Raw genomic sequence first — 22,499 nt, forward strand, 5'->3', positions numbered from 1 at the left:
AACATCAGTCAGTCTGCTGGTGCTCACAGCTGTCCTAAGCTTGTATTTTCAAAAAGCTCTTACATCACCTACGGCAGGAACAAAGTGCAGCAGCTCTCTCTGCAGGCACAGAAAGTTCATTCACCCGTAAGAACTTATACTCAAGCGATCAGAGCTGTGTGTGCAACTGAACTCCTGACTATGTTAAAAAGATACATCGGTTAAGTCAAATACAGCTAATCTTTAAGGCACACAGTTAAAAAAATATCTACAGGAATACACGTGCTAAGTTCCCATTTGCAAACTTAAGAAACTTCTTCTAGATGGTTACAAACAGGAATACGTTTTGTGGTTATCTTTTGTTTGTTTGTTTTGTTTTGTTTTTTTGTTTGTTTTTTTACAGTTTGCCAGTGCTTTTACTTTCTAATATCCCATACCCTTTCCTCCCCTTTGGTAATTAGGTTTCTTTCACCCATAAGCAATTGCACTGCACTGCAGGAATTCAAGTTGCTACCTTCCAAATGGAACTTCCCTCCACATGCCAATCTACTAATAAATATTAGAATAAATGCTAATAAATACTGCAGTTGTTTTTTTTTAAATACAAGATGCTCCAAGATTGTTAAAGATCAGCCAGCCTTTGGGGTACAACACCTTCGGTCTACTGAGGGGAAACCACTCCACAGGCACGTCCAAAGCCTTACGGCAGGTCCATGCTAGGAGCTTTGGCTGGCGTACCGGTATGCCAGCACCTGCCCTCACTCTCTTCTGTTAGAAGACCTCTTGTATTTCTATTCTATATAAAAACGTCGGTTGCATTCCTAACCCTGATGCTCTCTGGTGGATTTCCAACGCTCTGAGAGACTCCCACCGCTCCTCTACGCACCCCTCCGACAGCACCCAGATTCTCTACCTTGTTACCGTCCATAAACCCAAGCCTGTATCCATGCTCGAACTGCACATCCTTCTCCTTCTTCTTCTCCTCTTCCTCACGATTGGAATAAAACTCCAGCCGTGTGGCCACAGGGAGGTTATCAGCAATGCTGAAAGCACATATTTCAGATCAAATTTGTCCACAACGCAGAACCCCCACCGACACAAACCCACGCTCCAGGTGACTCACAGGTGCACATAGTAATCTTCCCTGATCCGCTCAGCGATCAGCTTGCTCTGCTCCACGGTCAGAGTGACCGGCTTGTTGGGAAAGTTGCAAAGAACTTCACATTTCTTCTCCACATTCATGGAAACCTGGAAAGGTGTATTTACAATTCGATCCCCCCGGAGAACCTCGCCTGGAAAACAGGAGAATAAGAGCAGGGTTTAAGACCGCCAGGCTTCTTGCCACTGACCCTGCCACCTGGTTTGCAGAGCACTGTACAGCTAGGGTCATGACAGCAAGTCTCCTCCGTTACCACAGATGCAAGGAAAAAATTAGAGGGTAGCTGACTTTGTTGGAAGTACCGAGCACTACGTATGACTGGTTACGTGCTCTCTCCTTCAAGTAAGTTGTTTCCTTTTTCCAGCATACGGACATTCCAGTTTGCAAACTGCAAGCATGTAAAGAAATAGAGGGAGCAGGCTCTCCACAAACAGTTCATTAGAGAGGATACTTGCAGATCATCTTCCTCCTTTAAACATACTCTCACTCAGCTCATAAGCAGCAGGTTAGTGCTGGGGAGCACGCTGTTCGGCGGATACATACCGAGATTCTCAGCCTTGTACGTTATCTTGGTGGGCTGGCAGAAGGGCAACGAGTAGTACTCGTATGGTAACTGGGTTCGTGAGCTGGTGAGCTTCACGGCCTGGAGGAAGAAAGGAAGGATTATCCCCATGACAGAACTCAGTTTCCTGCCCTCTGGTAAACGCACCTCTCCTAAGTTCACTTTTGTGAGAAAGGAGACAAATATTCCTTCTGCACAGTTCCTACTCATACATTCTCTACCCTAGGACTTAGCAGCATTTCAATCACAAACAGAGAAACCCTTGAAGAAAGAAGCACGGCAGATTTTTTTTTTATTTTTACAAATGTATGACTTGGTGAAGTCCCACAAAACAACAAAGAGCTTGAAAGAGATTCTGAGATACAAGAATCAAATTTCCTATGAGACTGCAGTTATTTCCTAAAAAAATATTTAAAAACAAAAAAAATCATGTCACACCAGACCTAGAGGCCTGGCCTCTAGTTACACGAAGGGTTGAGCAATTTTTGTCACTGGAAGAAAAGCCAGAGAGCCACCAGATTGGGAAGACAAAGGGCAGCGACAAAACCCAAACATTTCTGGAGAGTTCCCACAAATCACATGGCACAAGGGAAGCACAGACATATACCACGATAGCCAAGGCCACAGCTGCTCAGAAAAACAGGAGTGTTTTGTAACGCAGCCAAGCTCCTTTATTGGAAGAGCGCTGGCAAACACGCTGACTTGCCTTATCACTTGAAGAAGCATTTGGCTCATGAAATCCCTCTGAGACCAGCCACTCCAATACCCCCTCTTCCAGGAAGCTCACTGTAGCCACAGGCAAATCACATTTGCTTAAAAATAGCCCAGGTCTGGCAGCCTGCAGCCAGAGAGCAAGTTGTGCTGTGCTTCATGTGGGAGCATCAAACCTCAGCAGCCCCAAGGGTGCTGGATTTTGCTGAGACAGAGGCCACAGCTTTAGAAAAATAAATGAAAAGGGCTATAAATTGCCGATGTCTGGGAGCGGGGCCTGGCTTCCTCCTGCCCAGGAGAAGCGGTTCCATCATTCACTACCAGCAACGTTGTACAGGAACAGCTCTTCAGCAAGCCTGGGCTGTAAGGTCCCCACCACTCAAGGACAAATGCCTACTCCTGGAAAGGGCTCAGCATGGATTTCACTTGACTTGAAGACACTGCATGTGCAAACTGGGTAGAAGAGAACACCGAAAAAGTCTGACTCGGCTACTGCTTTATCCTACCATCCTCAGGCTCATCCTCCATGAGCATTTTGGGAGTCAGTACGGTGCCGGAAAAAAAAATCTAGTTAAATTCACTTCAAAACTGCAGAAAGAGTGCGCTCTTTGGCCAAACAGAGCAACAACTTGAGGACCTTGGTGCAATTGCTGAAGGGATTTGGTAGAAGAAATCAGAAACAAGAAAGAGAATCGTGCTGGGAATTGCAGGGTGAGGTGACAAGAGTGACCGCTTGAGGGCTGCTAATCCCCAACACCCTACACTCAAGTAGTAAAAAAGAGAAATAAGCTGCACCAAAAATTTAGTAACAGGATCGATCCCAAAGTTTGACTTGCCCATCCCACGTAGCTACGCTGATATAAACAAGGAATAAAAATGTACACACACACACACAAAAACAAACCAAACAACATACAACCAGACCCAAGTTCCTCCCACCTTTATTTCTACAGGATCATTCCGATGGAAGTTGATAGGAGCCACACCGGGCACATAGAAAGAATCCGTACCACGAAGCCACAACAGCAAGACCAGCAAACATCTTAGCCTTTCCTGCAAAAAGGAGAAGAAATATTAACATATTTTTATATTTAATGTTAGCACTAAAATATAAATCTATATATTTAATATTAAAATAGTAAAATAAACACCAGAGCAACGTTAGATATGCGCAACAACACTGAAAGCATTAATTCCAGACGTTACAAAATCTGTAAGGTCAAGGGATCACGCACAACTTAGGAAAGCTTTCTTCGCTTCTTTTTGTGACTCTCATCGGGTCACCTTCCGCTCTGTCTGGCTCTTCACCTGCACTCAGGAAAGCGCTGGCTTTGCTGAGCTGCAGGAAAGATGCGTTTATCTGGAACGGTTCACCCGGCAGGCTGTCATCTGACTTCCCAGCTCCCACCCACCCACCCCGCTCGTGAGGAGCAGCACGACCCCGAGGCTTACTGGAGAACCGGGCACCAGCCCTGGCGCTGGGTCACCCTGCCCACCGGGGGCTGCCCCACACCGCTGCCTGCGGCGACCAGCGTGGGGTGGTTCGGCAGGGGCTGGGCGCATCACCTCTCCTTCCATCCCACTCTTTTCTCCCTGCCCCTCTGGGCCACGACGCAGCTCAGCATCAGGGAAAAAAGCTTGCAGGATGACAAAAACAAGGACAGAGCTCTGGAAGGCGCTCAGAGACACACGGGCATGTGGAAGATGAAGTTTGTGATGACACCTTTGGCAGAAATCAGGCTCTCCGCACGCAGATGACGATGACTCAGGCAGTACCAAGCACCAGAAAAGGCTGAGGGGGACTACGGAAAGCGCTGCCAAGAAAAAGCACTTGGTAACAAGAATCGGGAACGCTGCTCCGCAACAGGTGGGGCCGAGTTTTGAAAGTGAAATTTGAAGGAAAATTTCCAACGCGGGCTCCTCAGCAGCCAGCTCCGCCTGGCAGAGCACGTGCAGGGAGAAGCCTGGAGCCTTCCCGAGCAGGACCTGTGCTTCCGTACCCACGGGGGCGCCGCTCCTCCAGCGGTTAGCGTGGCAACGCGGACACGTGCCAGAACACCTGCACAGCTCCTGGGCCTGGCCCGGCAATCGTTTCAGTTCAGACGCCCGCAGGGCAGATCGGCTCCCGCGCAAGATCAGAACCCGCAGGACGCAGCCCTGCTTTAGGCGAGTCCCAGAGCCCCGGTGAGGCACAGACTGCAGAGGGCAGGGGACTGCCTTTCTGGCCTTCCCCGACCCTGTACGCTTCCAAAAGCTTGCACGAAAAATCACTCGGGTGCCGGTCTTTATCCTAAGGTGCCAGGGAATGGTACCACAAAGCAACACGCAGCACGGCAGACACGCACAGCTCCAGACCAGGAAAGTCAGCCCGGGGAAGTGGCCGAGAGGGCAGGCAGCACGCCACCCCAGGACACCCGCGGCGGGGCGGGCGCCGCCACACGAGCACGAGGCCACCCTCAGCAGCGACAGGGGCTGCCTCTTCCCATCGCGTGAAACTCAGCCCGCCCGAAGCCTGCGGGACTTCTGTCAGTCCTGAAAACGTGACGGGCAATCTCCTTTGAAAATCCATCCCTGTGACTAAGTTTGGAAGGAACCACTGAACAGCGAGGATAGTTTAACTCAAGCCTTCCTTGCAGCCATCCCCACAGCGCGCTTCTTGCCTTGCACAGGCGCCAACAGAAGCTCGCACAGAAACCCTCCCAAGAAGCTACTTCTCAGAAATTATCACTAGACTTAACATTTGCAAACAATTCCAGGACAGTTTCTTTGATTTATCTCATTTAGAAAGACTTAAAAAAATTATTGCCTTTATTTTTTCTTCTAAAGATTCACAAAAGCTTCATCAATCGCTGCCAAAAAAGCAGGGTTGTCGAGCTACGCCCCGGCCGGACCCAGGAGGAGAAGACCCCCCCAGGACACCTTTCCGTGACCACACACGTGTACACACGCACGCAGTTTGCAGGCTCGGAAGCTGCCAGTGCCAGAGTCTGAATTCCAAAGTTTATCCAGGGGAAGGGGCAAACAGGAGCCCGCAGGCAGCCTTTCCCCAGGCACTCTGCCAACGCTCTTCAGCATCGCCCAGCGCGGCCGGGCCATCGGGGCCCGGGATGCCCCTGCTCGGCTGCTGGCAGGCGTTGTCTAGAGGCTGCCAACACGAAGAAGCCTTCGAGCCGCAGCGATTTCCAGCAGCCTGCGGCCCGGTGATACGCCTGGCACCGCGTTAGGGCTGGCTTGCTGGTTGATAATTCACCCAGGAAGGTGAGAACAAAGCAAAGGATTTGCTTAGAGGGAAGAAAAGGAAGCAGGAAGTGACAACAATGGATAGCGTATGAATGAGATGACAGATAAGGCTTCGTCTCTCTTACACAGAGAAGGACAAAAGGTACAAACAGCAACAACCGAGGGCTTCTAACTTTCGGTTTTGAGGAAATCCAGGGAAAAGGACCTGTGCCCAGCCACTCGTCCGGCCAGACCCACAAAGCTCTGAGCACCTGGTCCAATTACCGACACTTTTTGATACGAGGTCAGAAAGGGAAGAAGGGAATCGCCCACTGCTCCGTGGCGGGAAACGAAGACCCACCACACCCGAGCACCCCAAGCTCCCCGCCACGTACAATCAGCATCCGCTCGGCTATCAGGACGTTAGCCGGGCGCAGACAGCACCCGCTCCTCGCCCCTGCCAGGTGCCAGCCTGCCACCTCCCCGCCGCGCTCGCGGGCTGCCTCACAAGTGTTTGCACAGCCCCAGCTTTATTGCCCGGCTTACGCTTGCGCTCAGAGGAGTCGCTGAAAGGCTTTGGAAAGGAGACAAGCGCTGCATTCACACGGATCTCTGAGAGCCCCTTTGACACCAGGAGGGCTGTCAGCAGCCCTCTGCCTTTCGTAAAAGAGGAGGCTGCCAGGAGATCCCCCCGGAGAAACGTCTTCAGCTCCCGAAACAAGCTCGGGCCCTGCCTCCTCCCTGCCCGGGAGAGAGCCAGCAGCACGCGCCGGTGCCTAAACCAAACCAGGCGAGCACCCCCACCCTCCGATCCCCGGCCGGTTTCCGCCGGCCTTGGCGCTCCGGGATTCCCCGGTGCCGGCCAGCAGCGCCCATCCTTTACCCACAACCCTGCTCCCGCAGCGCCTCCTCCCCGAAAACCTTCCCCGAAGGCGCGGGGGCACGCTCCCCGCTCCACCGGGAGCCTGCGGGGCGCTCCCCCGGGCGGTGCCGCCGGGGCCTCCCTCAGCGGCTTCCCACCGGGAACAGCCCCGGGGCACGGCTCGGGACAGCGGGGGGGGAGCGACAGGCTCCCGCCCGGCCCCGCTGACAAGCCGCAGCGGGCCGTGACAGCCTCCCCCCGCGGCCGGCCGCTGCCTCCCCGCCGGCGCTGCCCGGGAGGGACGGGGCCGGGACGGGGCCGCCCCGGGAGGCTGCGAGGCCTCGGCCCGATCCGGGGAGCCGCGCCCGGCCGCGGGGGAGCCGGCGGGGCTGCAGCCGGTGCAGCGTGCCCGTCCCGTCCCGTCCTTCCCGGCCCGGTTCGGCCCCCCCGGTCCCGTCCCCCTCCCGGTCCCGCTCCCCGCCCGCCGCCGCCGCCGCCGCCGCGCTCACCATCGCCGCCGCCATCTTGGATCCACGTGTCGGCGCTGACGTCAGCGGAAGCGGCGAGCGGTTGGCTGCGGGGCCGGTTGCCGTGGCGACAGCGGCCTCGGCGGGCCCGGCCCGGCCCGGCCCGGCCCGGAGCCGCCAACAGCGGCCGCGCGGGGCCCGGCCCGGCGCTAACGGGGCCGGCAGCGGGGGGGGAGGGAGGGGCGGCGAGGGCCGGGGCGGCGCTGGGCGTGAGGCGAGGGCCGCGCCGCCATCTTTGTTGAGGGCAGCGCCCCGAGAGCGGGCACCGAGGCCTGGGCGGGCACCGGGGCGGCGGCCCGGCCCTCCCGGCACACGGCGCCGCGGGCGGCAGCAGCCCGGGGGAGGCCTCGGCGAGGCCCCGGGGGCTGAGGCTCCGTCTGCATCGGGGGCAGCCGAGAGGAGGCGCCTCGGGAGCGTTTGGCGAGCTCTGGGCCCGCTGCCACCGGGTCGCCCCAGGGAGCGCTGCAACGATGGGGCTGTTTAAGTAGTTTATTGACTGTAAAAAAAAGCTTCTCAAAGCTGATAATAAAAGCATAAAAAATGGTGTTTGTCTCTTTATATGAGGAAAAAATAAACAGTCATGGAAGTTCGTTGTAAGAAGTAAAGAACACCCTTTAAAATCATTACTTCCTCTATTCCTCTTCCCTAAACAACCTGCCATTAAATACTAAAAACGAACAAAACCATGAAATGAGCGTGGAAGGAACGCACGGTTCGTTGCCGATAATGCAAATCAGAGGGTACGAGGTAAATGACATCTGTGGGCGAAGCGGAGGTGTTGGAGCGGAGGGGAGCGGCCCCGGGAGCGCTGCAGGGGCTGCAGCTGAAGCACGGGGCAGGCGCCAGCAAGGGCTCCCGCAGGCTGCACGGGGGCAGGTCGGCGGGGTCAGGCCAGGCCCAGCGCTAAAAAGCTCTGTGTGTGCAGGTCCACTCCCTGAAGCACACGCTGCCCTCCTTCCTGAAGTAGGCTCACCAAAGTTTGCACTCAGATGAAGTACCACAAAAAAAAGTACCACAAAAAGAAAAATACCAAAAAAAAAAAAAAGTACCAAAAAAAAAAAAAAACCACCATCCAGCAGGGCTTTGGGAGAGTCTCGTTTCAGTAACGCTTCAAAGCCAGGTCCCTGAGGCAGAGGCGAGCTGAGGTGCCGCAGCGCAGCACCGGGTGGGCGATCCATCGGGATCTCACCAGCGCGTGGGTGCGAGCGGCCAGGTTGTGCGGGCGGTGGGCACTGCGCAGCACCCCCAGGGCAGAACGGCTTTTCAACAAGCACAGCGCAGCACAAGCGCCTACTTCTGCAAAACAGCACGATAAGATCTCAGACGGCCCAAAAAAACCTATTTCTTTTTTCCTCTGTAGCTGAAGCAGCCATGGCCCCAGCCCTCCTCGCGTGGTGCTCTCACACCAGCTGGACACCCGCCAGCAGGCACGGCCCGGGGCAGCTGCTGCCCTGCAGTCTGGCACTGCAGAAGGCACAAGGTGCAGCCCTGCCTCGCTTATCCCCGGCCTGGCAGCCCCGGGGGTGGCTGGAGCGATGCTTCGTCGTGCCCTTGCTCCTAGCCAAGCCTCCTCAGGAAGTCTTTGGTTTCTGGGCCAGGCCAGCAGACGAGGAAGGTGTGCACAGCTCGAGAGCGGGACGGGGAGAGCAGGGTGCATGTGCTCGCTGCTGCTAACACGGAGCGCACAGTGCAGGGCCGTCCATCGTTTCCACCAAACTTTCTGCGTTATGGCTGCTGCTGATACTGGCCCTCTGTCGCAGTAAAGAAATCCTCCAAAATACTCTGCGTGTACTCGAAGGTGGGGCGATCCTCTGGTCTGGTCTTCCAGCACCTCAGCATAATGTCGTACAGCTCCTCGGGGCAGTTCTCTGTGCGGGGCATGCGGTAGCCGCGCTCCAGGGCCCTGATCACCTCCACGCTCGACATCCCTGGAGAAATGGAGCAGAACGGGTGAATGTTTCACAGTTTGTCACTGATTTCTTTAAAAGGCAATGAAGAAATAAAACCCAACAGTCACCCTTTGGACACTGTCACTAGGGAGAAAAAGGACAGGTTGGAGGAGCCAGGGAAGGGGAGCCCCTGCTCCTGTTCAGGGAAACATGCGAACAACTGGGATGGTGCGTCACTTGTTGCATGCGGTTTTGTACCCCCTTTGAGCAGATCAGATGGGAATTGTAATTGTTTTGTATAAATTCCCCCAAAATAAAGGCGGCATTTCTCCATCTGCTGAGTCTTTAATGAGCCATTCCTTCCAGAGTCACTGATAAATATAAGTTAGTGCCGATGGCAGAGCTGGGCCTTCCCTCGCAGCCCTTTAAGCCACCCCACATCCTTCACGGACAGCTTGTGGCAACGTCCTTGTGCAGAATCATTTTCCATTGAAAAAAGGCACCAGAGAAACAATTAGTATACAGTACAGGGTGGCTCCTAATGATGAAGATTTACAGATTGTTTGAGCCTTCCCAAAAACATCTGGCCCAGCTATCAGCCCTGAACCCCCGTGCTACTTCCAAACACGCTTAATCTGCAGGAAGCAGAAGAGCAGGGGTTAGTGGCGTGCACACAAATCTGTGTGCTGTCCAGAGATCTTCCAGCTCCGCTCCCAGTGTGAGATTCAAATTTCCTGCCATTGCCTCTGTTTTCAGTGACCTAACTTCACGGAGAAGCAGATCCCATAGATGGGCCCCAGAACACAGAGCACATCTTTTGGAAGCAGATTAGAGGGCGCATTTCAGCTCCATACCTGGGTATGGGATGCGCCCATAGGTAATGATCTCGGTCAGGAGGATCCCAAAGGACCAGACATCTGATTTTATAGTGAAAGATCCGTAATTGATGGCTTCTGGTGCAGTCCATTTGATGGGAAACTTGGCACCTGGACAAAGAGATCCAATGAGAAACAGGAAACAGGAGAAACAGGAGAAACAGGAAACCCAAATGCTGAGAAACTCGTAGTGAAATATGGGGAACAAGAAACAAACAGGAAGATGTGAAGCAATGCAAATGAGAGGAGCTTCCACTCATCTGTCCATTTATGCAGTACGTCCCTCCCTGGGCCCTTGCTGCCAAAGCTGCACATTTTAAGAGGCTTTAAGGGAATCCCACAACCCTTCACCGTCTCAGAAAGCGGCCAGACTCCCACAGCAGCTCTCGTACCTTCCCGGGCCGTGTACTCATCGTCTTCAATGACCCTGGCCAATCCAAAGTCTGCGATCTTGCACACCAGTATTGCTGACACCAGAATATTGGCAGCTCTCAGGTCTCTGTGGATGTAGTTCCTCTTCTCAATAAAAGCCATTCCTTCCGCAATCTGTAAAAAGCAGAAAAAGGCAAGGGGTCTGTTTGAAATAACACGAAAACCCTAAAAGTGACTGTTGCTAGGAATGGAAAAGAGCTTAGTTGCTTCTGGCGAGTACAAGAGAAGCAGGGCCAAAGGCGGCTGAGCCACGGCAGAGCACGGGGCAGCCACAGCGGAAACGTGATCGACTGCTGCATGGGAACCACTCCCAGCGCAGGGAATCCCTTGTGAAAGACATCAGGGGTTTGGGTGGCCGGGCCAGCACAACCCGTTTAAGGCCACACGTGAGAAAAGCAGCAAGAGCCGGTGTCCGGGGAGCTGACGTGCTCGTGAGCAAGTTCCTGTGAACGTCCGCAGGTGGAGGTGTAACAGCTGGGCAAACCGCTCTCTGCCGAGGGGACAACAAATGGACTTTAACTGCTGCTGTTAGAACCTGTCAGCAGTACAGAGCTTCTCTGGGGAGGTCAGAAAAGCCCCATGATGGCCCCTGGGCGAGGACAGGGAGTTGCCTGAGGGCTTCGAGAGCAGCCCACGAAGTCAGCCCCGCCGTTGCACCCGCAAAGCTGGACCGCGGCAAGGTGCAGAGACCCACGAAATACAGAAGTAAACCAGCGCCGCAAGAGCGGAAGGATCATTTCCAGGGCCACGGGCGGTTTTGCTCGCAGTGACTCAGCCCCAGCCCGGGCACCGGGCTCACCGGCTGCTGCCCTCGTGCAGGCGCTGGGGGCTCGGCCCCGGTGCTGCAGCCGTGGCACGAGGCGCGGAGGGGGCAGCCCGCGGAGGCAGCCTGCCGGGAGCAGATGGCTGCACGCCTGCCTCGCTGCTCGGCACGGCCACAGCCGGCTCGAGGAGCCAGCGACCTGGTCTAACCCTCCTGCGCCTGGGCCTTGCTGTTGCTCAGCTTTCTCCGTGAATTATTTCACTGAGGCACCAAGCTCAGCTCAGTGGTCGCTGGCTGTGGGCGCTGCAGAAGCAGCAGCGACAAGACAGTGGTTGCACAAATGATTGCACACGTGAAGCTAGATGTACAAGCACACTCAGCTGTACCCAAAATCAGCTCCTGAAAATATCCCCGACACTGTTTTCACCGAGTACCCCTCCCTTTCCAGATGCCTTCCTCCAGCCCATGGCTGGAAGATGATTTGAAGTGTAGTTACTGCCATAAAGCTCCCATAGGCACTGCTGTGGGGTAAAACAGCACGTTACATTCCTTGCAGTGCTCTCGTGAAGGCTGTCCCCTGGGCTGTATCGCACCGAGCACTATTTTCAGGCAACTGTCACATCAGCAGCGATGGACACAAATCGGTAGCTTTGACACTGCCGCTCCCCGGGGAGACCACGCCAGCCAGACCCGGGGTGTCCCGGAGACAGGACCGTGCAAACGTGAGCAGGTGAGAACCAGCTCCAGCCCTTCACCCCGCGGCTTCCAAAAAGCAGAGCTGTGCTGCGGGCCCCCAGGGCTGCGACCTGCCGGGCAGAGACCCGCAGCCCTAACAGAGGAACCTTCCCGGCTCCCGAGAGGATCTGCTCTGCTTCAGGGTGCTGGGCACAGCCCGGTGCTGGCTGCAGCTACCGGGTTAGCGGGGAGGAAGCAACCACTTCTCCTTTCCTGCACACCTGCTCCCACGCTAGGAGCACGCAGCGGGCTGCCTCGCGTGGCACCGTGACCCTCGCCAGCCCCTTCCCCACATTTCCCAGCCCACGCGCCTGTCCCCGGGGTGCTCTGCAGGCAGCGAGGCCTTCCCACCCGAGCTGCGGGTGGGCTGCTCTCAGTCTGCCCCCCAAACACCTGGAGAAGAGCTCTCGGGGGGACCTGGAGGGCTCGAGCTCAGCTTTGCAAACCCCGGGGTGCCAGCAGCCGGCCCCGTGTCCCAGAAGATGGAATGGGGAGCTGGGGAAGGTCTGTGCCCTCCTCACCTGGGCAGAGAAGTCGATCAGCTTCGGCAGCGGCTGCTTGTTCCCCTCCTCGCTCTTCAGGAAGTCCAGCAAGCTCCCTGCGGGCAGGCAGGGCACGGGGCTCAGCTCAGCCGGGGACGTGATGCTGCTCCGGGACCCTCTGGGGCTCACCGGCTCCCAAACCCACCCACAGGCAGCACAGGTCCCCTCCTGTCCCCTCTTCCTCCACCTGTCCCCATCCCTCCTCTCCCAGGGCCGTCCCCACGTCCCCCCAGAGCCCACGTCTTCCCCCGGGGATGGGGGGAGCCGGTCCCACACCGCGGGGACGTGCAGGGGCGCGGGCGGCACCTTTCTCCATGAACTCGGTGATGATGTAGATGGGCTCCTCCTTGGTCACGACGGCGTGCAGCTTCACCAGCTTGTCGTGCTGCAGGGTCTTCATGAGGTTCGCCTCCTCCAGGAAGGCGCTCACGGACATGCTGCCGGGCTTCATGGTCTTCACCGCCACCTTGGTGTGCTTGTTGTAGGTAGCTGGGGGGGACGCAGGCCGTTCCCCAGGGTGCCCAGCCCTCCCCGGGCATCCCGCAGTGGGAGCACTGGGCTGTGGAGCCAAACCCCCACTCCTGCAGGCAGAGCTGCTGCGCGATGGCTGGAGACCACACGCAGCCCCGGGCTGTCCCCACGGGAAGGACAGGGCCACCACTACTTCCCAGTGCCCCTCTCTCCTCCCACCAGTTGCTTCCTCGCTGTCTGCTCGCAGGGCACTCCCCCACCCCCTGCCACCCCTCTACCTCCTCTCCCATCCCTCGCCCTTCCTCCTTCACCATCGCCTTCCTCCTCCTCCCAGCTGCCTCCTCCCTGCTCTCACCCATCCACACTTCTCCAAACTGCCCGGCTCCCAGCTTCTTCTCCAGCTGCAGAGACTCCCGAGGGATTTCCCACGCATCTTTCTCCCAGGGCTTCTGGGGTTTGGGCATGCAGCAGGGGTAGGTGAGCTTCTGGCACAGCCCGTCGCTTTGCCCTGCCGGGGAGCGGCGAGCGCCATCAGCCAGGCTCCGTGCTGCGAAGCGCAGAGCCCGCGACAGCCCCCGTGGGTGCAGGGCACGACCCAGCGTCGGACACCAGCACCGCAGCACGGCCCTGCTGGGACATGGCACAGTCAGGGCTCCCGCCTGGGGACTGCAGGCATTTGGGGCACCACCACCAGCTTCTGCGACTGCTGGGCACCGTGAGGCTGCACGGAGCCCAGCGGTGCCGGGCAGGATCGTGCTGGAGCGACGCCCCCGGGGCTCACCCTTGTAGTGCTCAACCAGCTCCTGCAGCGTGTTGAAGCTGCTGCGCGGGGAGATGTAGAAGCCGCCGCTATCCAGCGTCCGGATCTTGTAATGCTTCACGCTGCCTCCCTGCAGGCCGTCCCCGTCCCGCACCGACAAGGAGTAGCAACCTGCTCGGGGAAGGGCGAGCTGCGAGCCGTGGCATGGGGCAGTGCCCCCCCGGCTCCCGGACACGCGTGCGGGGTCCCAGCACCGCCCGGCTGAGCCACCAGCTCAGCACCGTCCCCTCCTTGCCACCGCCACCCCCTCAGCTCCAGCATGAGGCCAGCCGAGCCCCAAACACCAAAGGCAGCCTCGGAGGGACCGGGCATCCCTGGACCCTGCAGGGCTCAGGCATGCGGCAGCGCTGCAGCTCTCGTGGGGGTGCTTGCAGCGGGAGCACAGACCCCAGCTCCTGCCTGGCAGCAAAGCAGAGCCTCCTGGGGGGTCCTGAGCCCCTCTCCCAGCCAGATCTGGGCAAGAGAAGCCCTCCCAGGGCTGTCCTCGCCCTGTGGGGTCCCTCGGTACCTTTGGTGGTCTCGCTGTCCCGTATCATGAAGGATCCGATCACGTTCCCAGGGCCAAGCAGCAGCCGCTCCGCGTCCTTCCTGCTGATGCCCTTAAAAAACCACCTGGGGCAGGAACAGAGCACACAACGACCACCGTCGGGGACCAGAGAACCAAGGTGGCGTGGGCTGGGGGGCGTTAGCCCCCGCCACAGGGGGGACACGGGGCAGGAGGGGGGATGGCCACAACTGGGCAATGTGGGAGCTCGTGGGATGGGCTGGCCCCGGAGGGACGCTCACTCTTCAGTCTCCAGCGAGTCGGCTCGGGCCACGTAGTTGCTGGGGATGAAGCCCTCGTGCCCTGTCACCAGCGACCGTGCCTGCCACCACTCGCCCTTCCTGAGGATAAAGATGGCAGCGGGTCAGTGCTGGGCACCACCAGCTCCTTCACGCCAGCGGCACCCAGGGCGCATCGCAGCGCTGGGCACAGCTGTGGGCGAGCTGACGGCGGGGCGGTCACCGGAGCGCTACAGCACAGAGCAAATGGGCAAAGTCCAGAAAAACAGCAAGCAGGGCCACACGAGCCTTCAGGACACCCTGCGGCAGGGGACACTTACTCCTCCAGGACCTTCAGCCGCTCTCCCTTCTTGAAGCTCAGGTCCCCAGGGTGCATCGCCTCGTAGTCGTAGAGCGCTAGCACCACGCTGTCCCCCGGGCCTGTGGCAAGAGGGGCTCCTGGGCACCCGTCCCTGCGATGGGACCAGGTCCCTGCCACCCCGCGCCACGGCCGCGCTGCGCTCGGAGGGAGCCCACAGCTCCCAGGCTGCCAGGTCCAGCTGGGCTCGATCCTGGGCTGGGGATCGGCTGCGCACCCCCACGTGCCCACGGGACCGCGCGTACTCACCATCCACGGGCAGGGGCACGGCTACGCTGCAGGCATTGGGCTGGAAAGCAGGACAACAAACAGAGGGAAGTCACGGGGGGCAGAGACCGGTACCCTGCGGGCCTCTCGGCCACTGCACCGGCATCTCCCTGTCTCCCTCCCCGAAACCCTCATCTTTCTCTCTCTTTCTCCGTAATTCCTTTATTTCCACCAGCCTCGCCCTGTGCCTCGCCCCAGCACGGGCTGGGCAGACCCTGTGCTCCCATCCCAGCGCCCCCAGGCAGCCCCAGGCCCGGTGCCCACGCAGCTCCAGCGAGGCCAAGGGCAGAGCCCACACGGGTGGCTCCAGGGCTGCGCGCGCCCCCCCCAGCGGGGGCATGGCAGCTCCCACTTACGTGCTTGTTGTCAGCCGTGGGGTCCTTCACGTAGCGGCCCAGCTGCAGGCCGGGGCCGAGATCTGTTTTTATCACCTTGTCTTGGATGTCAGCTTCCTTCGACTTCACGCAACCCATCCTGTGAAGGGGGGCAGGGGAAGTGGAGCCGTTGCGACAGGGCAGAAAGCCCCGCGCCAGCAGCTCCTGCCCCAGCCCACGGCCCCGCTCCCACGGGCAGGGCGGGCTCCGCTCCCCCAGCACCACGCACAGCACCAGCACCCAGCCCGGCCGGCCGGGGCCGTGGGCAGCCCGACGGGGGCGTCAGGGGGCGAGAAGAAAAAGGGATCTTGTGGCGTAGAGAAAGCCGTGGCAGGAGGTGAATTTGGGGCAGGCAGGGTGCCACGAAGCAGCTCCGCAGCTGCTCCCCAAAAAAGCTGTCCCTGCCCGGGGTGCCGGGGCTGAGCTCCGCAGCAGGGAAGCGCCGCTCCGGTGTCTCCCGGTGCTCAGAGCTCACCAGCCCAGCATGGTTGTCGGCACGCTTATTCTTTTTGCTTTTATTAAAGAAGGGAAATGAAAAGTGGTTCAGCCCAGGACAAGACCACATCCGAGAGAATGGCTGTGCTGTGGGCAGGGCCCCGCCAAGACCCGGGGATGGGTACAGGAGGGTGGCCAGGGCCAGCAGGGGCCCGGGGAGCCCATCTGGGCACTGAGCCCGTGGGGTGGAAGCCCAGGGAGGCCGGGGAGAAGGCGAGAGGAGCCCTGGGTGCTGCTGTGGGCTGGCACCCCTCGGTGTGGCCGTGGGTCTCTGCTCCCTATCGTGCCCCCCGGCTGCGCCCTGCAGGGTGAAGCTGCCTTTGGCAGCCACCAGCCCAGGATGAATCCCAGTGCTCAGCTTTCCCCAGCTCCCCCAAAGAAACGTCAGCAGGAAAACCTGCTGCCAGAAGCAGCAAGCGTGGGGGAAAACCCCCCAGAAAAGACACTTCCCTTTGTCCGGTGGAGACCTCAGCACAGGGGAAAGGAGAAGGGTGCAGGCGGTGACAGCGAAGGAGGAAGCAAACGGCCCCCGCATTGCAGGGGACGTGCACAGCACTGCCTTGGTCCCACAGCCCTCGAGGGACCACCGCTGTCACCTCCCAGCCCAGCCACTGTCACTCCTCGTCCTTTCCAGTGTGCCGAAGCCTCCGCCAGCCCCCTCGTCAGGGCAGGGCATGAGTGGCAGCAGCAGCCCAAGCCGACAGGGGCAGGTAGCACGTCCCTCTCCCAGAGGACACCCTGCACTCGGGCATTGGGACCAGCTGCCAGCGAACCCCAAAAGCCCAGCACTGAGCGGGGCAGCATCAGGCCCCTGGGGAGCCGAGCACGCCGCGGCCCCGAGCCTGCAGCATCCCGGGTCACCGTCACACGCAGCGGCCGGGTGCCGAGGGCTTTCCCGCAGGCTCTGGTGGCACCGGGAGCACCGGCACCGGGAGCTGTTCCCTGGCACATCCCGGGTCCAGCAGCTGGCCTGGCCGTCCCCGAGCGCTGGGGACGGGACGGGAAGTGGCGGAGGTGTGAAGGCGTGGGCACACCGCAGCGCAGCCGCCCGCGGCCCCGTGTCCTCGCTGCTGCTGGGACGGGGGGCGGCGGGGCCCCGGCAGCCCCCCCAGAGCCCCGCATCGGGCGGCACCTCCACGGGGTGCGCCCGGGGCACCCCAGCACCACCCCACCTCTCCCCTCCTCGCACCCCGGTGTCACCTTCCCGTCCCCCCCGGACGTCGCACGCCCACCCCGGGACCCCCCCCCCCCCGGACCACCCGGGGACAGGACGGGGCCAGACCCGTGCCAGCGCGGTGCAGGACCCCGGCAGCACCGGCTGTCCCGGGCACGGACCGGCCGGCTGGGCAGCCCGGTACCGGTCCCGGGAGCTCCGCGCGCCCCGCCGCTCCCCGGGGCTCCGCTCTCACCTCGGCCGCCGTCCCGGGGCACGTCCCGGGGCACGTCCCGGTCCCGCTCCCGGTCCCGCTCCCGGTCCCGCTCCCGGTCCAGCTCCCGGTCCCGCTCCCGGAGCCGGGGCTGCCGCCGCCGCGCTCGGCTCGGGTGCGCGCCGCGCCCCGCCCCGTCGAGGCCCCGCCCCTCCCGGTGAGGCCCCGCCCCTCCCGGTGAGGCCCCGCCCCTCCCGGTGAGGCCCCGCCCCTCCCGGTGAGGCCCCGCCCCTCCCGGTGAGGCCCCGCCCCGCCCGGTAACGCCCCCGCCCCGCCCGGTAACGCCCCCGCCCCTCCCGGGTGCAGGCGGCCGCAGCGCGCCCCCAGCGCCGCGCCCCCGGGGGGCAGGGACGGGGACAGCCGGAGCCCCCCCCTCGGGCCGTGCCGCTCCTCTCCCGGCCCCGGTGTCCCCGGGGCGCCCGCCGCACGGCCCCCGCTCGGCTCCGTCACCCCGAGCGCCCCCGGGTGGGCTGGGGGCGCCGGCAGCCAGGGGCCGTGTGGCACCCCCGTGGCACCGAGCAGCCCCCGCCGCCCCCCCCCCCGCCGTCCGGGGTTTTGGGTACAGCGCCGTTAGGGACAGCTCTGCGGGCAGCCCGGCCCCTGCCCGCCCCGCTCCCCCCCCCTTGCCCCATCCCGGTCCCGCCGGGGGGGCCCCCGAGGCGCTGCCCCGGGACATCAGGACGGCGGCTGCTCCCAGCCCGGGCGTTTAATTGCGATCCGCAAAAATTACAGCACGGGGCGCTGCTGGGGGGGGCACCCTGACCCGCCACTAGCCCAGCCGAGAGCTGCCAGGGCAGCGCGGAGCCTTGTCCCCTCCCGTGGGGACAAAGCGGGGACAGCGCCAGGCAGCCGGCACGCTGCCCGTGCAGGCCTGGAGCTCCAGCACCGCGCTGGAGAGCAGCGAGGGGCCCGCCGGCTTGCAGCAGCCCCTCACAGATAGTTGTCCTCCTCCTCCTCCTCCTCCTCTTCGTCCCGCGCCAGCGCCTCGATGTCGTGGGTGATGTCCGTGATCATGCGGTTGAAGGACTCGGACTCGGAGCGCAGGGACCAGCTGTCGTAGCTCCGCACGGCCGAGGCCGACGTGTTGCTCATGCTGCGCTTGATGCGGCCGAAGCTGTCAGTGAGGATGCCGCCCTCGCGGATGCCGATGCTCTCCAGGAAGGTCTCGAAGTACCCGATGTCTTGGTCGGGGATGAAGGGCCTCATTCCTGCGACAGGCGCCGTGAGGCTCGGGGTGGCCGTGCCCAAGGGGTGCCAGCCAGCCCCGTTCCGGTGCAGGGGCATCCACAAAGCAGCGGGGACCCAAAACCCCCTGGCACACACCCAGGACCCGCTCCCCATCCCCAAAGGACACACGGGCATGGCCAACACGATGCAGTAACCCATTGCTGGGGCCACTCACCCAGGAGCAGGAACTTCCTCCGGTCCCCGTAGAGGCGCAGGAGGTCGGCGCAGTACTCCTGCACCGGCGTGCCCAGCCGGTACTCGCGAAGCATCAGGGCGAACTGCTGGATCTCCTGGGGTGACAGCTTGTTGCGCAGCTGCAGGGACACGGGGACAGGTCGGGGCTGGGGGCAGCGCACGGCCCCAGCCCCACCGCCCCGCACCCGGCCGGCTGCTCCCCGGCACCCAGAGAGGAGCGGGCCCCCCCCCCCCCCCGCGCCCTCACCGTCACCATGTAGTCCTGCAGCTGCTCCAGCCCCGCGCTGCTCTGGTCGCTGCCGCTGCAGGCGGTGGCCAGGCTGTGGTGGGACTGGTGGAAGGAGGGCGAGGAGGCCCCGCTGTAATACGCCTCGAACGTCTCGGAGCCATTGCTGCTGGAGGGCAGGGACGGGGGGGGGAGGTCAGCGGGTCCTGGCACCCCCCCCACCATCGGGCAGGGCTGGGGGGTGTGCAGCTGGGACAGGCACCCACCACGGGGGCACCCAGGGGAAGCTGGACTCACAAGGAGCTGCAGCAGCTGAAGTCGGCGTCGTAGCCGTACGTCCCGTCCGTGCGGCAGCTCTCACCTGGGGAGGGAGAGCGGAGCTCTGAGAGCCAGGGCAGGTGCCCCCCGTGCTGTGCCCAAGCACCCCAGCCCCATGCAGTCCCACGCAGCATCCCGCACCCCCCCCCCAGCCACTCACTCCTGCTGGAGAGCCAGGGCCGCGTGGGCGTGGAGGTGTAGTGGTACCCGGCGCGGTCCACGCACTCGATGCTCTGGTCCCCGTAGATGATCTGGAAGACCTGGCAGATGAGCGCGCAGGACTCCTCGGCGGCATCCTGCAGCAGGAAGGGGGGGAGAAGGGAAGGTGGGCGCGTGCCGGGGGGGGGGTGGGCGCATGCCAGAAGGGTGGGCGCACGCCGGGGCCGCTCACCCTGTTGGGCACGGCGAGGATGACGAGGTTGGAGTAGGCGTCGGGGCAGGGCTCCTGGGGGTCCAGGGGGTTGCTGCCGGCGTGCCGCCGCTCCCAGCTGCCGAAGCCGGTGCCGCGCTCCCAGCTGCCCCCGGCCGTGCCGGCTCGCCGCCGCTCCCAGCTGCCGCCGCAGGGCTGCCGCCGCTCCCAGCTCCCCGAGGGCCGCCCACGCTGCCGCCGCTCCCAGCTGCCGCCCCGCCGCCGCTCCAGGCTGCCGCCCTGCCGGCCCTCCTGCCCGCCCCGCGCCGCCCGCCAGTCCAGGCTGCAGATGGTGTGCCGCCGCTCCATCGGGCCCCCCAGCCGCCCCGGCTCCGGCCACGCGCCCCCCGGACGCTTCTCAGCCGGGGCTGCCTCCGGCACACCGACCGGGGCCACTTCGGGGTGTGCTCCGGCAGGGACCGGGTCCACTCCCAGGCCTGGGGGCAGCGAGGAGGGACAGGGTGTCAGAGTGGGGGGCTGTGACCCCCAGCCCACCCGGCTCCCAGTTCAGCCCTGGCCCCCCGGTCAGGAGGGAAGCAGAGGGGCTGGGGGTGGCAGGGGGATAAGGGAGGCCCAGCGAGCTGGGGGCGGTGGGGCTGGGTGGTGGGGGCTGCTGTGGGGTGGGAGCAGGGGGATTAGGGGACAGCTGCGGCTGGTTTGGTGGTCACAGCACCGGAGCCCCCGTGCCCCATCTGGGGCTGGATGTATGGGGGGGCACTTCCAGCATCCTTTCCCACCGCCATTAAATGCAGCCGGTGCTGGGAGCACAGCTGCCGCCCCGGGAGGGCACACGGGGTGCTCGGGGTCGGCCGCATTGCTCTGGGACCCCAGCAGGGCGCCCGCACCCGTTTTGAGGATGAGGAGGTGCAGGGCGTCGTCGCGCAGGTAGGAGGCTGCGGCGATCTCGTGCGTGGGGATGCGCAGGATCAGCTCCTCGTCGTCGCGCCAGGTGAGCAGGAGGCAGCGGGCGGACAGGCTCAGGATGCTGTCCTGCTCCGGCGTCGTCTGCAGGGGCAGCTCCTTCAGCTGCTGTGGGGCAGAGAGCATGCCGGGTCGTGGGGGGGGGACCGGTGGCACCGCGGGGCAGCGCGGGGACGTCCCCATGGGGTGCCGGGCACCCTCTTACCCTGGCGGTGTCCAGCAGCTGCAGCACCTCATCCCGGCTGGAGGGGTTCAGGGAGGCTGTCACCCAGGTCAGGTGCCCTAAAAACTTGGGGGGGGCGAAGCCACAAGGGGTTTTGGGGAGGGCAGGGGGGAGCCCTGTGGGAGGAAGGCCAGCCCTGGGGGGCAGAGGGGCTGGGGCTTTGCGTCCTCCCACCGCCACGGCCCCACGGGCAGCCTGCACCTCCCTGGGGTGGGGTGGTGGGGAGCCTGCCCGCACCCCAACCTGCCCCCCCCCCCCTTGCGTGTTTGTCCAGGACAGGAGGGGGCCAGAACCCTGCTGGCCACCGTGGGTGGTGGCCTTCCGCACGCCAGGTGTGGCCACCGGTGTCCCTGCCCCCCCCCCCCCACAAGCCCGTTACCTTCACCTCCTTCTCCACGTAGTCGTGCAGCAGGATCTGGGGGTCTATCAGGTAGTCGGGGGGGTAGAGGGGCACCGAGTGCAGCGGCCGCCGGTAGACGCTGCTGCGGAGCGCCGGCTTCCGAGCGGCCTTGGGGAAAACCAGCCGCTTGATGGGCGACACGAAGCCCTGCGAGGGACAGCGGGGTGCGGGGGCACGTCACCATGGGGTGGGGGGCTCAGCCCTGGCACTGCACGGCTCCTCCTCGCTGGGGTCCCCAAATTTGCCCCACCTGAGGGCTCGGCCCCAGGGGATAGCAGGTGGGGACCCCCCCCCCATCTCCCCAGCCCTCGTTCCAGGCACCACGAGTGCTGCAGGGCTGCTCCTGCCCGCCCCGCAGCCCCCGAAATGTGCTCACCTTCTTCCCCCTCTTGGCCTCGCCGTCCATGGCGCTGCCGCCGTCCTCCCCGTCCAACGCCTTTGTTGTTTTCCTGTGTCGGAAACTCCACCAGGACGGCTCTGATGTGAGTTCCTGCCCCGCCGGGGGTGCTGGGCTGGGCTGGGCTGGGCTGGGACGGGACTGGGACAGGACTGGGACTGGAACTGGGCTCAGACTGGGACTGGGACTGCGGTGGAACTGGGACAAGACTGGCACTGGGACTGGTGCTGGCACTGGGACAGGGCTAGGACTGGGACGGGACCGGGACTGGGGCTGGGGGTGCCCCGGGACCAGGCAGCAGAGCAGCCCCTGCCCCTCGCTGCCCCGGGGCTCCCACGGCCCCACAGCAGCCCCCTCCCTGTGGCTTCCCCCGGGGGCTCCCTGCCCCTCGCTGCCCCCGTCCTGCCCTGCCTGCGAGTGGCCCTGCCATGGGGGAAGGCTCCAGCTGGATCCCGTGCAGGAGCCCCCAAAGCACCCTGACCCCGCGGCTGCCCATGGGGCTCGAGGCCCACTGTGGGTCCGGGGGTTGGATGGGGACCAGGGCCTCCGGCAGGGAGTTAATTCGGCCTGGGAGAGCTGGGACGGGGCCGCGTCTGGCAGTTTCCTCCCCGGCACACCGCATCCTGCCCGCGCACCCCTTCCCTGCCGGCTGCTGCGCCGGGGCAGTGCCAGCGGGGGCCCCGCGCCCCGGACAGGCGGCACCTCCCCAGCCATCCTGCCCTGTCCCTGAGTGTCCCCAGCACCCCAGGACAGAGCCCCCCAGCACCCCAACATGGGCAGAGCCCCCCAGCACAGCCACGCAGAGCCCCCCAGCACCCCGGCACGGCCACGCAGAGCCCCCCAGCACCCCAACACGGCTGGGCAGAGCCCCCCAGCACCCCGGCACGGCCACGCAGAGCCCTGCTCCGCTGCAGAGCCCTGACCTGGAGCCAC

General features: G+C 62.5%; 3 protein-coding genes across 6 annotated transcripts in view; all 3 read right to left on the reverse strand.

The window, feature by feature from the left end:
* Positions 1–7,135, reverse strand: part of TM9SF4 (transmembrane 9 superfamily member 4) — a 15,601-nt gene extending 8,466 nt beyond the window's left edge. The window contains exons 1-5 of one of the 2 annotated variants that reach the window (XM_048050604.2): positions 7,002–7,135; positions 3,351–3,464; positions 1,682–1,781; positions 1,103–1,271; positions 893–1,022 (exon numbers count right to left, since the gene is read on the reverse strand). In XM_048050604.2, coding sequence (XP_047906561.1) covers positions 893–1,022; positions 1,103–1,271; positions 1,682–1,781; positions 3,351–3,464; positions 7,002–7,016 — 528 coding nt within the window. In that variant the 5' untranslated portion in view covers positions 7,017–7,135. Of the gene's footprint in view, positions 1–892; positions 1,023–1,102; positions 1,272–1,681; positions 1,782–3,350; positions 3,465–4,102; positions 4,125–7,001 lie in introns of those variants that run through there. The other variant, XM_066978010.1, reaches the window with a different exon arrangement.
* A 358-nt stretch (positions 7,136–7,493) lies between these two features.
* Positions 7,494–17,391, reverse strand: HCK (HCK proto-oncogene, Src family tyrosine kinase). Of its 2 annotated transcripts, XM_066978012.1 has the most exons (14): positions 17,285–17,391; positions 17,233–17,254; positions 15,311–15,428; positions 14,937–14,976; positions 14,650–14,749; positions 14,333–14,431; positions 14,055–14,158; positions 13,508–13,657; positions 13,082–13,234; positions 12,562–12,744; positions 12,235–12,311; positions 10,176–10,329; positions 9,763–9,894; positions 7,494–8,947 (listed from the first exon to the last, which is right to left on the reverse strand). In XM_066978012.1, the coding sequence occupies exons 3-14, from the start codon at positions 15,425–15,427 to the stop codon at positions 8,745–8,747; spliced, it is 1,512 nt and encodes a 503-aa protein (XP_066834113.1). In that variant the 5' UTR covers position 15,428; positions 17,233–17,254; positions 17,285–17,391; the 3' UTR covers positions 7,494–8,744. The 2 variants fall into 2 exon arrangements, with proteins under 2 accessions (XP_066834113.1, XP_066834112.1); XM_066978011.1 differs by having other exon boundaries at positions 17,233–17,386.
* A 550-nt stretch (positions 17,392–17,941) lies between these two features.
* CCM2L (CCM2 like scaffold protein) lies at positions 17,942–22,172 on the reverse strand. Of its 2 annotated transcripts, none has more exons than XM_048050583.2 (10): positions 21,546–22,172; positions 21,149–21,316; positions 20,752–20,835; positions 20,471–20,654; positions 19,608–20,062; positions 19,377–19,512; positions 19,196–19,259; positions 18,920–19,067; positions 18,653–18,791; positions 17,942–18,458 (listed from the first exon to the last, which is right to left on the reverse strand). In XM_048050583.2, exons 1-10 carry the CDS (start codon positions 21,573–21,575, stop codon positions 18,181–18,183), a joined length of 1,686 nt encoding a protein of 561 aa, XP_047906540.2. In that variant the 5' UTR covers positions 21,576–22,172; the 3' UTR covers positions 17,942–18,180. The 2 variants fall into 2 exon arrangements, with proteins under 2 accessions (XP_047906540.2, XP_047906541.2); XM_048050584.2 differs by having other exon boundaries at positions 18,920–19,064; positions 21,546–22,166.
* Positions 22,173–22,499: the final 327 nt, after the last annotated feature.

The sequence above is a fragment of the Anser cygnoides genome, chromosome 16 (assembly GCF_040182565.1).
Source record: "Anser cygnoides isolate HZ-2024a breed goose chromosome 16, Taihu_goose_T2T_genome, whole genome shotgun sequence".
Lineage (NCBI taxonomy): Eukaryota > Metazoa > Chordata > Aves > Anseriformes > Anatidae > Anser > Anser cygnoides.

Bases quoted from the DNA above. Each gene is read 5' to 3' on its own strand.
- HCK (XM_066978012.1), bottom strand. From the start codon at position 15,427: ATGGGTTGCGTGAAGTCGAAGGAAGCTGACATCCAAGACAAGGTGATA. The intron at 14,977-15,310 runs GTAAGTGGGAGC...CCTGCTTTCCAG, and splicing joins CCACGGCTGACAACAAGCAC to CCCAATGCCTGCAGCGTAGC. The intron at 10,330-12,234 runs GTGAGGAGGGCA...TGCTTTTTACAG, and splicing joins TGATCGACTTCTCTGCCCAG to ATTGCGGAAGGAATGGCTTT.
- CCM2L (XM_048050583.2), bottom strand. From the start codon at position 21,575: ATGGACGGCGAGGCCAAGAGGGGGAAGAAG. The intron at 21,317-21,545 runs GTGAGCACATTT...TGTCCCTCGCAG, and splicing joins AGGCCAAGAGGGGGAAGAAG to GGCTTCGTGTCGCCCATCAA. The intron at 20,063-20,470 runs GTGCGGGCGCCC...CGCTGCCCCCAG, and splicing joins CCTCCTCATCCTCAAAACGG to GCCTGGGAGTGGACCCGGTC.